Genomic DNA, 16783 nt, shown 5'->3' with positions numbered 1-16783 from the left:
ATCCAAGAGGCTTCTTCACTTCTCTCACTGAAGAAGCCTCTTGGATGAGCTCTGTAACAACAGCTGTAATTCACTTCTAGGAGTAATTATTTGGATATTAAATGTGTGCAGTTTCATATTACAAACAATGAATCCAGCTTTTTCATCATTGCCTCTCTCAACAGTTTGTATGATCATGTCTCTGGATAGATGTAAAGTCACTTCGAAATAAAGTGTTTTGAGGAGGGCATCAACACTCCACTCTCTACAGTTTTGTCTTGTACATAAACAGTAAGGGACTATAAATACAACTAAGAGTTGCTCAGTAGACAGAGGTGGATTGCACAAGTAAACTGTAGCTGTACTGTTTGTGTTCCTGTGATTCAACAATACAGCCACCTAAAGACTCCTGAAGCAACCCTACCCCAAATAGAGACTCACTCAAGAACACTGTTTTTTCAAAAACATTACATTAACTTGCTGTGCCATTAGTACACACTGTATGTATAGTCCACAGCACCCATTCATTAACAGAGCCATTATTAGTTAGTCAGAGCTGCTGTGTTTGCTGACTGTCAGCATATTTTGCCTTTCGACAGCTGCACCGTTTAAACACACACATACTGTGGAAAGTGGCGATGTTAATAGTCGTCCAGGCAACAGAGGTATTTATAGGTGACCTGTCGGTCAGCCCAGCAGAGGATTATAGCCAGCTGCAGCTCAATTATCAAACCACATACCAACAATTTTATATGGAACATATTGCCATTTATAATTTAGCAGTATTAATATTTGACACAGTCGGTATTGGTCTGGCTTCACTCAATGCTAATGAGGGTCAGTGAGGCCAGATAAAGCCAATTAGTGTTTCTAAGTGAATGAATTAACGGGAAAGCTCGCTACCAGCTGCACTCTCTTCCCCACATTATGATTCCCAGCACAATATAATACATTTATAAACTTGACATGCCATATAAAAAGTTTCATACATCCAGTCATTGATGTGATGTGTTTTTGGGATGTTGCCAGCTATTCAGAACAGCTACTGTGTGAGTACAAAAAAAAAGAAATTGAACGGTTAAGAGACGGTTTTTTAAGACGGACACAAAAACCCAATTAATATCATCACAGTTTGTTTATTTTATTTTTTACAATCTAAAGAAAGACTTGAAATCCGCCACTTGTAACACTCTTCTCTCCTCTCCTCTCCTCTCCTCTCCTCTCCTCTCCTCTCCTCTCCTCTCCTCTCCTCTCCTCTCCTCTCCTCTCCTCTCCTCTCCTCTCCTCTCCTCCACCAAAGGTGAAGACTTCTCCAATGAGCTCCCTTCTTCCTCGTCTTCATCATCTCTCCCCTCCTCTCCTTCTGTCTCATCCTCCTCCTCTACTTCCTCTGACCTCCCCCAGTCCTCCTCTCTGCCTCACCCTGAACCCCCCCTTCACCCTGTCACCCCTGGCAACCTGCGACTGGAGGTGGCTGCCCCACATTACCATGATGACCAGCTGCAGGTCAAGGTGTTCTGGAAGTGGCCTAACCATGGTGAGTAGACAGCTTACTTACTTACTGCCTGTATGTAATGAATACAAACAGACACTCAAACATTTGTTCATCAGCGAACAGACAAGTAGAAGATAACAGTAGAAGGTATGATGATTATATTATAGCCATTGGTCAACAAAATATCATATATAATCAATTAAAAACATCACTCATTAACACATTAAACTATTTTTGGGTAATGTTTATATTAAGGTCATTGTATTACTTTACAGGCAGACAGAGACACCCTGGTCCATACGTTTTGCGGTGGCGTCCACATACCTGCAGTGCTAACTTCACAAGCACAGAGAGAACAACAACTGTGCAGGTAAAACGACGCTGGCTGGCTTTTATGTGTGATCCTGAAATTGTGTTTAGATGTCTCCTTTCTGTGTGAGCATCGTCTGTTATGTGTGTATCAAAGATCAGATTTCATCACCATAACTCAGACCCGCCTGGAATGCGCTCATCTGCTGTCTGCGTGTAACTTTGTCTCTCTGCCATCGTCTGCCTGCGAGTGTTGCAAAGACTGAAATGTAGATAGTTTGACTGATATATGAGAATGTGTTTTGCAGAATCACATCAACAATGAGCACCAACCATTAATTGTGTCATCAAAATTAAATAAAATCTGCTTAACACCTCTTTTTAAAAACCAAATCACGAACTGAAACTGCAACGGAGAGGCACTATTTTTAAAGGATCGGCTGGTAGAGTCTACGCTGTGTGATATCTGCCCACAGCACTGTGAGTCCAGTTACAAAATAAACTGGACTCACCAACGTCAGATCTTGTCCCAGTGGTAACCTCTCATCTGAAATGATCACAGACCCAGCTGTTTGATAAATATCAAAGTGCTGTGTACAATTTGCTGAGGTCACTGACTGTGATTTCTGTTAGTTGAAGTTCAAGCCTTTTTTAAACAGTTATGCCATTTCTCGCCAACCTGCAAAGCTGCCAAGCACCGCTTCAGACTGCAGTGTTTATTTTAACATGGAGCTAACGAGCTGCTTATAAGAGACAGGTTCCCAAACAAAAATCGAGGTAATATGTATATTTTAAGGAACCTTGTAATATGTCAGTTTTAACAACCAGCTGTGTACAGTTTACACTGTAATGTCTCTCTTTTTATTCCTAACTCGACTTAATTTTCTCTCTGCAGGGCACCCATCACACCATCACAGGCCTGCTGTTTGCCTGTAAGTACCGGGTTGGCGTGGCAATGAAGGCTGATCCAGGGTCAGAGGCTGTTGCCTGGGTTACAACCCCGACATGCTCCTCCATCAGGGTCAGAGGAGGCAAAGCTTTGCCCTGCAACACTGAGGGTAAGAATAAGACACATGCACACCTCTGCGTGTGCATCCATTAACATTTACACACGTGCACAGAAACACAAAAAAATGCAGTGCTCCTTTAATCTTTATTAATCATACAACCCCTAAAAGTGTGTAAGGAAGTGTTTCTCTTGTCCTTTTTTTTTTGGAAAAGTAATACCTGAAAAAATATATGTAAAAACACTGTTTATACATTTGCATATACAATGAAACACTTTATATAATCACAAAATTCCAGTAGTCTTGCCAAGTAACCTTTGCTCACAGATAGCTAATTAAATGCACTTCAGTTGACAACCTTCCTAATCGAACTCTGACTGACTGTTTAGGACTACAGGTCTGTAAGAGTGTTCTGTCATAGCTGAGGGAAATGTTTTGTCCTTTGTTTGTGTCAGAGCGCCTCCTGTCAGGCAGGAAGGTGGTACTGCGTCCAGAACGACTGACTACAGACTTTCAACAAATCAACAGCACCCTGCTCATGACGCTTCGCTGGAGGATGTCCCAGCAGGCACTGGATCCAGCAGCTGTGGAGGGGTTCCAGTTCACCTGGACCCTGCAATCAGGGGTTACCACGGCAACGGAAAAGCTGGAAGACACACTTATCTCCCAGACGCAGACAATTGCACCGGTGAGACACGAGGAGAGGTTTCAGCATTGTGTTGAAAATACCTTAGAAATGAGAGAGTGTGTGTGTGTTTTTCCCTTTTTGGCAAGTTCCTTTTTCTTTCCTTTTAATTTATGCTAAAAAAGAGGCAGTGGCAACATTCAAAGGATAAAAACACCCATTACAAAATAGAAAGGCTATTTCATAAAAGAAGTTAAAAAGCATCATGACACAGCATTTACCTAATGTACAACAAAGGATAAGTCTGCTGATATTCTTAGTTCTCGTTATTGTAAACAGTCCCATTAAAGAAAATAGAACATTTAAAAAATAATAACTAATTTAAAAGTATTAAAACATGTCAATGAGCCACACTGTTGGTCTTGGTGGAAAAACTTGCAAGAGCACCAAATCTGTGGGTGAAAGTAGTCCCTAAAAATGCACTATTTACTCCTGTTTGCGTAATGTTTGCTAAGAATGACAGTAACCAGCTGTTTTATAAGATTATTCAGCCTCTTTTGAATCTCATTAAAGTATAAAATCATGACCCACTTTTTTACGATTTATGTTGACAAAGACAGGCTATGGAAATCAAATAATGTAAGAGACAGAGTAACAGATTTGTTGAAAATTAGAATACTATAGAATATCACCAGAAATATCCTTTAATATTTAATCAGTGTTACTAAATTAAGATACTGTGAAGGAAGAATAGTGTATGTGTATGACTGTGAACTCACCATGCTTCACCCTCCACAGTCTCAGCGGTCGGTGTCCGTTCTCGGTCTTCAGGCTGACAGTGTTTACCAGCTGAAGCTCCAGGTACTAACAGCAGGGGGCAGCAAAGGCGCCGCTGTCTCCAAGACCATACATTCTCCAGCTCTCAATGCCACACTTTGAAAGGTAATTAAGCTTTCTCACTAATACTCTTTATAATATAATAATACCCTTTATATTATAAAAAAGCATAATTTGTTCATCAATATAATGCTTTTATCTTCTGTCCACTTAATTCCCCTGATCATCTCTTCCAGGCTCAAACTCCACCGCTGTCTGCAGCAGCACGGTCATCTTTATCTACATCCACTTCTCCACTGTCTTCCACAGCACAACATGGTTTCATTGCAGTTCAGCTGCAGAAAACAAGACCAAAGCTGGAAAAATAAAGAAAGTTCATCTGTGTAAAGTAGATCACTCGCAGTGTTTCCTACTCTGTTTGACTGCTTTGCTTCTCTTTCACTTTAATCACTTTTCAAACATCAGGGAGGTTGTAAACTCACTCTACTGGAAATAAACATTGTTAATTCATCTAATCAATCAATAATCCAAATGTTATGGTCAAGCCAATGTTGTTTTGTAAAAATTGTAAAGAAGATAACTGTACCTGTACATGATGCCAGTTTAAAAAGCACTAGGTACTTACATTTAGTCTTGGTAGTGAAATATGTATCCGTAAACCATATTTTTGTATGCAGCATTTTCCAAATGATTCCTCCTGGCATTAGTGCCACAGTGCAGCCCTGCAAGACATGTATGTGAAAAGAAAGACTCTTTGCACGGCTGCATCAGTACATGTTTGGTGTTTATTTCTAACCACCTGACATCACTGGAGCCAGGTGACACTTGTAAAGAGACATATTATATATTGTTTTTGATCATGCAAGTAGAGAAAATATAGCACTGACCTTATGTACAAATAGAAATATATAGCATCAGACTGTGTTTATTTCAATGCATAATCTGTTGCATTATCTTCGGGGTCTGCATTGGTGTGCTGAAGCCTTGAAATAAGCTCAAATATATTTTAATATTTTGTTTGTATGTTTTTAAAAGCACATTTTTCAATCAAATCTGTCTGAAGTTCCTTGTGCAACATTAATTTGCATAGTGGCACACCCATTTCACTCAATGATATGTGACATTTTTACACAGTTCATACAGCTATATCTGTGGTAAATTTCTTTTTTACAGAAGTAATGGCATTACTTTGAAAAGGTTGGAAACTACTGGTGTCAGGCAACCAGTTATTATCATGTTAATGCTCTCTCTATGTAACCCTTTTTTTGGACATTTTATTGTTGATAATTTTGTACTTATTTCCTTTACTTTTTGACTTTTAGTTTTATTTATTGTTTTTCTGTCTTAGATTTTTGTAATTAAAGATTATCAAAAAAACTGTTGTGTCAGTGATCTTGCAGTTATAATGATAATAACATGCCCCACATTATATTTTGAATTGGATGCCATTATTTTCCTTCTCTTAATCAACTACTTTCCTTTATTTGCTATGGCAACACAGATTCATTATGGGGCGATACAAATAAAAGCAAACTGAAACTTAAAAAGTGAAACCGGAAGTATATTGCTGTAGGTTTTTGGTCCGTCCATTCAAAAATCTAAGTCAGTGATATTGTGTGGATCGATGATGGTACAAGCAGGAGATCAAATGAAAAGACATTAGGAGGAACCTCAAGGTTACTTCGGAGAATGTCCGGACTCGACCGAAGCTGATCCCGACGCCGTGACGTAATCAATGAGCGACGACAACTTGGATTGTTGTTTCTTCAAATCGTGGTTAGACGAAACTCGGTTTGTTATTTCTTAGACAAGGTACTGTATTATGTTTCTTCTTCTCACTTTTCGTCATGCTTTTGGCTTGTCCTCCATATCACTCAAAATACCTATTCGCAGCTCCTTTTTTGTGTGTAAACGTCTCCAACTTCCTACTGAAAATGGAGGAAATGTGTGTAGTCGCTGCTTTGTGTTTTCGCCTATGTTTTGGCTTCAGCTAGCTAACATAGCTAGCTGCAGGGAGATTACTAACTGAAGCAAAACTTTGGCATATGTAATTTTTGACTTTATTAAATTATCTGACGGTACGTTATATTCTTAAACGATGTGTGGACATGCTCCAGTAGCCCGCTGTTCAGTTTTAGATTAGCGTAGCTAACGGACTTTGTCTTTAACTTAATAACTTGATTGATTGTGCGAATTCTAATGGACACCTGCTAATATGCTAATGACTAGCAAAGCTGCTAATGACTAATTTATGTACATACTACTGAATATTGGCAGCTCAATAGCTGTCAAATGTCGCTGCCATGTTGCTAACGCTAGCTAACTGTGAGTTTCGTAAAAACATCTCTCTGAAAAGGTGACATTGAAATTACTTTAAAAAATGAGTAGCACAGTGCCAGTTAAACACTTGTGCAAACGTGTTTTATGCAGAAAGGGAGTTTGTTGCAAGCTTAAACAGATGGATCTCATACTGTATCTGTACAGTGATCCACCTGTTAATTGAAGATAACATCACTGTTGTTGCTACTTCAGTTCTGCAGTTGGTCAAGTCTCACACAGTCAATGAATATCTGTGCTGAATGTCTCAGCAGAATGAAGAAGTATTAATAAACATATGTTGTTGCTGTTTTGTTCAGGCTGGTTTTACTGTTTTAGTAAGCACAGGCCTGCCCTTACAGTCAACAGCAAATAAACGAGTGACAGTGTCATGTGAAGACAAATACTTGACATGTTGTAGATATTCACGTTGAGATTAATCTTATTTGGACATGTTAAAGGTTAAGTTCACCCATAAATGAAGATTCGGGCATTATCTACTCACCCTCATGTCGATGGGAAGTCAGGTGAAGTTTCATAGTCCACAAAACATTTCCGGAGCATCACATTGGCAGTATTGCAGCATTTTCCTTAACAGCTGAAGCAGATGGGGACTTATTTTAAAATGTTAAAAAACAACCCAGAAAATGTCTCTGTACCGCTGGTCTAGCGTAATTCAAGTTGCGAGAAGCCCGTAAATCTGTTATTTACACCCTCAACTCGAGGCCAAGCTCATGCACCCACTTCAGACAGGGTGCACTAGTGAAGATTACATTTTAAATTACGTCTTTACATCTTACATCAAATCAATTTGGGATTGGGACTGGACAAGCTGTAAGGAGCCATTTCATGTTTTTTTCTCCCATTATTCAATTGTTTTTTCCATCTAAGAACAAGTCCCCATCTACTTCAGTTGTTTAGGAGAATTCTGCAACACTATTATGCTGTGAAGCTCCAGAAATGTTTTGTAGACTATGAAAATTTAACTGACTTTCCATCGGCACGGGGGTGAAAAAGATATTGACTACATTTTCATTTTTTTGGTGAACTTATTCTTTAAGCTGTCCTCGAAACAAATAAATCCTAACACAGAATTGACATCTTTCCAGTGGTCCTTGACAGTGAAGAAGACAGACATCAGAATTACATTGTTGAAGACAGTTAGTTTTATTTTCTCCACCACAGTTAAAATCCCACCTGCAGTAAAAATACTATGGTTATACAATTCTGACTTATCACATGACAAAAGATGGAAAAGATTGTTTTAATACTAACTAATAAACAGGGCTGCCTTGGTCTGCTATGCATAATTTGACATCATTGCATTATTATGTGTGTAAGGAGGCCTGAGTCATGTAGTCTTGTACCATTAAACCACAGAAACTAAATATTATCGCTAATTGAGTGGAGCTCACTAACATTTCTGTCATTGACTCTTATTCTCTCTTCACATTTCTTCCTCTCCTCGCCACATTTCCCACTTGCTCTAATAAGGAGACCATGGTGGTGTTACTGTTTCACACAGAGTCTACTCATCACTGAGGAACACTCACTACCTGCCATGTTCTAGTCTGCTGTCATCAATAACCTCCGTGGTGGGAAAGGCTTGAGAACGATTTCTTTTCGACACAGCAAAAGAAACCTGGAAAGACGTTTCAGGATATAAAAACCAGGGAAAGAACAAACCACAACACCTAAAATTCAGAGGACCAAAGGAAAGGAGAGGACAGGAGTGCGGAGAGGGGGAGTTGGGGATGGGGTTGAAGAGCCAAAAGAGGACGTCATGGTTCACAGCGGCTCTTCATCCCCAATGAAAACAACACCATCAGCATCACCTCATCTAACTGTTCCTGCTACTGCACCTCCTCTGCAAGCAGCTCCTCTAGTGCCCCCTCCTGGAGATATCACAGATCAGGACCTAACCAAGACCCCAACTAAATTCCTCACCACAGACCTTACCTCCAACTCAGACTTGACCCAGCTCTGTACTCCAAGTCTTGCCGATGCAGAGCCACCTGTTGTAACTCCAGCAAAAGCACTTGCTACTAACTCAAGCTCAGCATCAGCCCAGTCCTCGACACCGACACCAGCCTTTGCTCAAGGCCTCATCAATGGCCGTACGTCAGGCAGGAAGAGGACTCCTAAGGCCTGTGACTGCTGTGGCCCCAACAGTAAAGGACACAATGACAAAACCTCAGGCAGAGGGAAGGGGAGAGGTAGGGGGAAAGGGAGAGGAAGGGGGGTTTGTAGTGACTTCCTGGACACCCCGAGAAGGAAAGTGGGTGGCCAGCTGAACTATATCGAGAGTCTTGATTTGACCAAGGAGACAGTAGAGGACGCAGAGGATGATAATGACAGAAATGAAAGGGTGCAAACAACTGTAGTAGTGGCTGATACTCGGTCACAAACACCTGCTGCCCTCCCTGTCACGGTCTCCCTGCAGGATGGACCAATAAGGAACTCTGCTGCACTACAGAAAGAGGATGCACAGAAAAAGGAGGAGATGTTGATAGAGGGTTCAGGGGCTGCTGGTGCAGGAGGGAAAGGAGGTGGTGACAGCAGGGATGTGGAGATGAGATTGTCGGGAATGGCAGGCAGAGGAACACCAGTAGTTAGAGGTAGAGGGAGAGGAGGGAGGGGAATGGTGGGAGTAATGTCTGCAGGAAAAATGGAGGTAGCAGGTGGACTAAAGAGGGGAGGTTTAGGCGGTGTTTTCATCAGTTCTAGAACATACACCCTACCTCAGTCAATGTTAGTGCAGCGGCCAAACAACCATGTTGCAGAGATGAACCATGGAGAGGAGACTGTCCCTACCACAGTTGAATCTCCATTTGGAAATGGAGACACTGTAAACCTATCTGACACCGAACCTGAAGAGGACGTGAAGGAGTACAACCTGATCATGAGTGAAATGGAAAATGGACAGTCAGGTGCTGCTTCAAGGTCAGGATCTCCTGAGGACCTCGACTCTGAGATGCAGGTGGACCAGAATCCTGACAGGACAGTCTTAGTGTCCCGACCAGTAATTCTGTCCAACGGAAACATCACCACACTAACAAATGAGGACCACTGCACCACTCTTATGGAGGTGGAAACTACTCGTCCGGCTGGGGTTGCTCCTCCACCCCAGAGCCCTATTTCAGTATCCAACATGCAGCACTGCTGGGCATTGAGGGACCACAGGCTGTACTGTCAGCCTGGAACCTGGGAGAAGAAGCAGATGGAAGAAGTGTTGGGCAAAATTGGAGGAAATGTTGATGGAAAGATGCAGGATGAGGAAGACAGCCTGGAGCAGCTTACTGATACGATCCATGGTAAGATTTGTTTTTATAGTCACAACGCTAGTGTATTCCTCTTCATGAATATAGTCATTATCATCTATGTTAACATGAAGTACATTTTTGATTTTTTTACACACAAACTGACAGAAATATGTGCAGAGTATGTCTTTCTGTCATATGACATTCATAAAACACCTGGCCTCGTTTACATACACAGACTTTTTTACTTTTTTGACTACTTTGTATGCCAGAACTGCAAGATGTTTTGTTATTTCTAAAATAAGATCTAAATTTCCTGGGTAGATCCTAAATGTATGTGTGGTCAACACCATTTTCACTATGAAATGCACAAATTCTTCTCATGTTTTATTTTGATTTCTTGGTCAGTTCCAGTTTTATCTACACAAAACAAATAGTCAAGGGCGGCAATAGATATTTTAGCTTTCAGGACGCATATCTAATTTAAGATCGACCCTGATTCACCAAAATATTTACATGGGTATTAACAAATCAGTTGTCTGCATGTTTCCTGAATCAGATTTTCGTTCTTATTTACAATTTCAAGTGACAGCATTAATAAACAAGGCAGATCCATGCACACACATAGTTCTGTCATCTTCGATTGAGGCTTTGGGTTTTTCTTCTGGGACAGTCTCTCGTTGGCATTGCTGGTATTTGAAGGGAAAGTAAATAAACAGGACTGCAAGTTTGACACAAACAAAGCCTAAACTGTTTGAGTGACAAGTGGTAAAGTATGTGCAAATATCATCGTGTGTAAATTTACTCAAGATAAATCTACAACATGTAATGATGCTTAAAATTATGAGCACAATGGCTTGACATGATCAAATTACAATTCTTCAATTGTCAAAAAAAGGACTCTTTAAATTTGTCTTTTAACATCAGAATTACAAAACTGCTCATCCTCTGAACAATGTCTTGATTCAGTGATGTTGACTTCCTCTCTTTCAGAGTTTCTTGAGAGTTTCTACTTAAAGTACGGCGGTTTCATTCCTCTCAGTGAGACTGATGTCCTGGAATACCTGAAGAAGAAAGGCAACTCTGACCTCAGCCAAAGGTTAGTATGCACACAAAATCAGTCTGTTTGAATGCTTAAAGGTTTTCATATGTTTATTTTCAGCCACAGTCTTTCTATGATAGATGTGAAATTTGTACACAGCAGCAAGTGCTTCACCCGGCTAGAATAAACTAGCAGTTTCATTTCTGTGAAAGACTTCCCTTTTTTTCAATGTTATTTTTAATCCTTGACCCTGTGGCAACGCCTTTTCTCCTACGTTTCTCCTCGTGATGTTTTAGGGGACTTGACATCAAAAAGGAGATGACTCGGTACAGGGCAGGGCTGGCCTCTGCTCCTATTGCAGGCTTCATGGTGACGTATAACAAACACACCCTGGGCTTGGAGGACCTCAGCACACTGGAGGAACAGAACTGGCTTAATGACCAGGTGAGGAAGGATGAAGAGAGGCATTCTTGCCTCCATCACACTTCTTCTCACTCTGTCAAGCCTTCTAACAAGAAATGTACTTTAAAAGTTGAATCCATCAATAATTAGGAAGAAGAAATATCATGTTAGTAGTTTCAGTGATGTTGGTCAGTCTTCTATTGAAACTTCTGTCTTCGTTAGGTTATCAACATGTATGGAGAACTCATCATGGAGGCGACACAACACAAGGTAAGTGAGGGTGTGTTTGTAGGTTTGAAATGCAGATTTTTCATCCAGCCTGAAAGGATATAGAAATGCATTTATAAAATATAAAGAGGGATTACTGTAGAAGTCTAACAAATGTATTGTTTCAAGACTGTTGAGATAATAGCTTTTGCTATGTTTTAACAGATAGATGACCTTTCGACTGTGTAATGTGTTAATGCTTTTATTCTCTCTCTCTCACAGGTTCATTTCTTCAACAGCTTTTTCCACAAGCAGCTGGTTGCCAAGGGTTATGAAGGCGTGAAGAGATGGACTAAAAAAGTAAGGAGGACATTGGAATTATTTTTCAGCGGTTTTGACAGTTTTCCAATAGCTGAACCTTAAAATCACAGTTACACTCTTATTTCTGGCTTTTGATTTGCTTCTCAGAATCTGGGCTCAGTAGTAGCAGTGGCTTAGTTGCTGCAGAAAACTAGATTTTTTTGTTGGCAAACAGTCTGAATTCAATTTGCTAACTACATAAATTAATTATCTGTCATGTGAAATATGTTCCTTAATTCTCGAAAGCACAATTTCCAGCTAGCTGTGCAAGTAAAGGAAGTAAAATAATTATCTAGTGTCAAACAGAAATGCTGATAAACCTGTTTATCCTGCAGATTGTGGCTTTTGGAAGGTCTTTGTCACACACAAAACTATATTTTCCTGATAATTTGATCTCTAATCGGTGTGTATGTTAATTTGTTGAATATTTCAGGTTGACCTGTTCTCCAAGTGGCTGTTGCTAATTCCCATCCATTTAGAAATCCATTGGTCTCTCATCACGGTCACCATGGCAACCAAAACCATCAGTTACTATGATAGCCAAGGCATCGTCTTCAGACACACCACAGATGTGAGTGCCTCTGTGCATGTTGAAGTCTTTGGGTTGGGAGTTTTTTGTTTCTGATTATTGTTGATTTTGAATCTCTGTGAGCAGAGAATAAAACAATATGAGACATCATGACATGAATAGTTGTTTTCTCAGTTTGTTGCATAGACTGTAGAAAAGAAGTGGAGATGGCTATTGTGACCCATTGGACTACCATTCTGAAACCTCGTTGGAATTTTTGACTTATCACCAGCTTGGGGTTTTGGACACACCCTGCTGGCCATCAGGAAGAATGCAGGTTTAAGGCTCCTCGGCATTGGCTTCACTTTTCAGACCAGAAGGCGACATCCACTTCTCTTATACGGTCTATGATTTGATGTCAGTAACAGCAGACCGTCAGAATGTACCAGTGGGTTTCAGTAGAAATTCAGGTTTTTCATCTTAAGGCTGTATTGGACCAGATAATTATGGTGATAGTAAGTTAGTTGATTAATGCTTCAAAGAGAAATTTCTTGTTGATTGTTGTGTTTCATTCACGTTGCTTGAAAGAGTTTGAATGTCACAAGAGTTTCAATACTATTAATATCTCAATATACTATTACTATGCTATAAAAACTACTGTAAAATCAGCAAAATTTTGAGTTTGAGTTCCCTGCCATCAGAATAATTAGCTATTTACAAATATGTACCATTTTGGACAACTGACCCAAAATAAGGAGGTTCTTATTCAGGTTTTTGAAACTGACCAGCACTACAACAAGACCCGTAACAAGTAGAAACCATCAAGCGGTGTTGCTGTAGCTGACCCAACAGCTTTGTAGAAAATGGTGCACAGAGGCTTTAAGGTCCTGTTATGTTACCTTTTGTAAACCAAGTATTTTTCAAAAGTCAGTGTTGGTAGGCCAGTGTGCAGGATGTGTTGGATAAAAGTTTGTTGAAAATGTTTGAAAGTACTGAGCATTTCAAAAACAAATGATGCATTTACTGTCTTACAGTGGAAATGTGACATTTGTTTTGCTGCTGCGACAAAATAAGAGCACCATTTTCTCTAATAACTCTGTTGTCTACGTGTGTGTGTGTGTGTGTGTGTGTGTGTGTGTGTGTGTGTGTGTGTGTGTGTGTGTGTGTGTGTGTGTGTGTGTGTGTGTGTGTGTGTGTGTGTTTCTCTATTCAGAACATTATGAAGTACCTTCTGTCTGAAGCCAAAGAGAAGAAACAGACAGCTTTTCAGAAAGGCTGGAAGATCACCATCATCAAGGTAACGCTGACTTTAATGCTCATGCTGTGTTCACTTTGTGTCCTGAAAACCTTTGGATTGCTTTGCACAGTGGATGTTAATCAGATGGTAAAAGTGGAAGCTGCTGTCTTATTACCAAGTTGATTATAATAAATGGAAGACTAATAAAACATATCTGCAGGACACTGAATATGTTGTACATTAATGCAAATTACAGCAAAATTACATTTTTGTAGTTCTTACTGCTGTAGTTGGATTTACTTTAATCAGTTTATGAACCCTGAACAGTACATCAAAGTAGAGCATATAATACAGTTGCATTTATGTACAGTAAATACATAGAGACATAAACTGTTCAGTCCTAAAGCTGTAACGGTCTCTTTGTTTGTCGGGCTCCCTGCTTGACTGTGACTTGTTGACTCCTCAGGGTATTCCTCAGCAGAAAAACGACAGTGACTGTGGAGTTTTTGTCCTCGAGGTGAGACATTATTCTTTCCCACCTTTACATCTGTCCTCCTCCCCTTCGTTCATCACCAATTTCTCTTATTCTTTGCCCCATATCTTGTCACCGTTTGCCTCCTCTCTTTGTTTTATCTGTCTGTTCCCTGGCAGAAAAATAAATAAACTGGAGCTGTGTCTCCAGTGTCTTTCCTGCCCCGGGTTTCGACACAATTTGATCTTTGCTCAGGTCCCCAAGGGGGCTAAAGACACCGGAGAGAAGCTTCTGTCATTTAATGTGGCTGTGGTTGTGGATTATTTTCCCTCACTGCTTGTCTTTTCTGTCTTGGTCTGTCAGTACTGCCGTTGTCTGTCTGTGAAGCAGCCTCTGCTGTTCAGTCAGGAGGACATGCCTCGCATCCGCAAGCGAATCTACAAGGAGCTGTGTGACTGTCGCCTCGACGATTGAACAAGTGAATAATGGTCGCCCTCTCTCACTGACTTTTTGCTGGGTTACATGAGATGGTCTGTCGAAGTCTGCCAGACAGCCTGTTACATAAGCTAACACAACATATTCCAGGGAGCCCAAACTGCCTGTCGGACTGACAGCAGAGTGGCTGGTCACTTGGATTTCTGGTGACTTTTGAAGCTCAATAACAGTCTGTAGCAAAGCAGATTTCTACTTGCAAACATGCAAAGAACTACTGATGTGGCCCCCTCTACTGACCCACAAAAAATGCTGGACCCGTACCCTTCAGGTTGCTTTGCGTTCTGCATCTACCATCCCCAGTGGATTTCAACCACATGGCCAAATAGCCACCTTTAAGGACACAAGGGAGCTCTGACTAGGACTGAAGACACAGGCGTTGGACCAGCCTGGACCAATGGGACGGACCTCCCATCCCAAATGGAGTGGCCTTACCTCCTGCATGGCCATTTTAATCTGAATGATGATTTTAACTGTTAGTTTTATGCTGGACTTGACAGCAGTATCATTCTTACAGTCACGTGTGTTTTCTAACATGTTAATAATGCTAGGATGTGAGATTCAGTGGACCAACCGTTCACTTAAAACTTGAAGGTTTGAGTTGGTTATGTTCTCTCGGACTACAGATATTTGCACGGTTAGAGACCTACCCATCGAAGAGTTTAGAGAATCATCTGAATGTACTGTTCATGTTACTCCTGGCTGCCTCGCAGGGTGAAGCTCGAGCACCGTACAGGCATGTTTTGGCTGTGGCTTGAAACAGGGATATCATTTTTCAAGGTTAGTTTTTGTTTAAAGAATCAGGTTTTTGACTCTTTACTCCAAATAATTTCCTACTATAATTCCAGTTTTTCCATCATGCTTTTTCTTTGTTTTGCTGTGATCGCATCCTTATGGTAGATTTTGCACAAGCATTTTCCAGCCATTTCAGCTGAAAGTCATCATTTGGTAATATTTTACATTTGAATCCATCAATGTTGAGTTAGAAATAGCTTCTCATGCTGGATGGTAAGTTTCACGTTAAGCTTCAGAGCTTGCTGCTGATATGAAGACCACCGTTTTTTATTTTAGCCAAGGAGTTTCTCCATGGTGACTTTATATTGTCGAGGCCTGCTTCTTCACATGGATGCATTAGCACAGGAGAGTGGCGTCTTGACGGAGAACCAAGTGGACCTCAGCTATTTTGATTAAATCTTCTGTCCAACTGGGATTTTGTTGTTATATTCACTTATATGTATTTACAGATTGTATTGTACTTTTACCAGCCTACTACTGTACATGCTTGCTTTGGCTAAAAACCACAATTGTTTCTGAACTGTTTTTATTGTTGTTATTAAAAAGGCCAATACTGCTGGGAAATTTGTTGCAGCCTTTTCCTTGATTAGTTTTAAATGAGCAGCGTACTGATGTGATTAACCAAATGGAAAAAAATCCCCTCAAACCAAGTCCTATGCACTGATAGCTACATTTATCCTGGAGTGCCTCTTCCTCCTCTATCTGCCCTTGAGAACCAGCATCGATTTAAAAAATAAATAAATGTCCCTGCCACAAGTAAGGAGAGGAATTCTGATTACTGTATATCCCCCTGAGTTTTACTGATATCAGTAAAACTCAGGGGAACATACAGTAAATTCTGACTTTATACCCCAGCTTTCAGTTAGCAGATGAAGGCAGGGACCTTCAATTTAAATCTGCCGTTCCTCTGTAGATGTGTGAGAGTGACTTCACCTTGAGATGAGAAGATCACCTTCTCATCGTTGTCATCTCTGCATCGAAATCTCAAGTTTAGTTTTTTGTGTTCAGATTTCTGCGTTTGCAGGTTATTAAAATCTTAAAGCATCTCATTTGATAAACATAATCAGTGGAGGATCAGTATACTGTAGCTAAGGGCCTAATACATGCTGTATTACTATGTAATTACCACAAGAGGGGGGCCTACATCAGCAATCATCCTCTTGGCATGGTCACCTTTTACTACTTTTTTTTCTCCTGGTGTCCATTCACAACACAAGGTCATAAAAATGTCAGTGGCCCTGGAGCAGGATTGAGGCTCAGTGTGTTGCCCAAGGGCATTTCAGTAGGGACACCGGCGGGTGGATGATCTATTTTGATATCATACTTAGTATAACACAGGCTTGTTTGACCTTTAAGGACAGTTTCATGCTAATTATGTGCCTGTGGGGGGAGTGTTTTTCTTCAGATATGGTAAAATCTATGTGCCAGCTGTATTACAGT

The 16783-nt window shown here is 40.5% G+C and overlaps 2 protein-coding genes across 3 annotated transcripts in view; both read left to right on the top strand.

Annotated features, from left to right (window-relative positions):
* Positions 1-5513, top strand: part of anos1b (anosmin 1b) — a 48134-nt gene extending 42621 nt beyond the window's left edge. For both annotated transcript variants that reach the window (XM_073476763.1, XM_073476762.1), the window contains exons 10-15: positions 1280-1516; positions 1750-1844; positions 2679-2841; positions 3246-3478; positions 4214-4357; positions 4489-5513. In XM_073476763.1, the coding sequence (XP_073332864.1) occupies positions 1280-1516; positions 1750-1844; positions 2679-2841; positions 3246-3478; positions 4214-4354 (869 nt within the window). In that variant the 3' untranslated portion in view covers positions 4355-4357; positions 4489-5513. The remainder of the gene's footprint in view (positions 1-1279; positions 1517-1749; positions 1845-2678; positions 2842-3245; positions 3479-4213; positions 4358-4488) is intronic.
* Positions 5514-5996: 483 nt separating this feature from the next.
* Positions 5997-15907, top strand: LOC141005157 (uncharacterized). The gene is made up of 10 exons (XM_073476930.1): positions 5997-6064; positions 8063-9882; positions 10822-10927; positions 11167-11314; positions 11495-11542; positions 11762-11839; positions 12273-12410; positions 13561-13644; positions 14051-14101; positions 14420-15907. The coding sequence occupies exons 2-10, from the start codon at positions 8352-8354 to the stop codon at positions 14528-14530; spliced, it is 2295 nt and encodes a 764-aa protein (XP_073333031.1). The 5' UTR covers positions 5997-6064; positions 8063-8351; the 3' UTR covers positions 14531-15907.
* The last annotated feature ends 876 nt before the right edge of the window (positions 15908-16783 follow it).

This window comes from Pagrus major, chromosome 11 (assembly GCF_040436345.1).
Source record: "Pagrus major chromosome 11, Pma_NU_1.0".
NCBI classification, from domain to species: domain Eukaryota; kingdom Metazoa; phylum Chordata; class Actinopteri; order Spariformes; family Sparidae; genus Pagrus; species Pagrus major.
This window is presented reverse-complemented; position numbering and strand designations above follow the sequence as displayed.

Bases quoted from the DNA above. Each gene is read 5' to 3' on its own strand.
- LOC141005157 (XM_073476930.1), top strand. From the start codon at position 8,352: ATGGTTCACAGCGGCTCTTCATCCCCAATGAAAACAACACCATCAGCA. The intron at 13,645-14,050 runs GTAACGCTGACT...TTGACTCCTCAG, and splicing joins GGAAGATCACCATCATCAAG to GGTATTCCTCAGCAGAAAAA. The intron at 14,102-14,419 runs GTGAGACATTAT...TTGGTCTGTCAG, and splicing joins GTGGAGTTTTTGTCCTCGAG to TACTGCCGTTGTCTGTCTGT.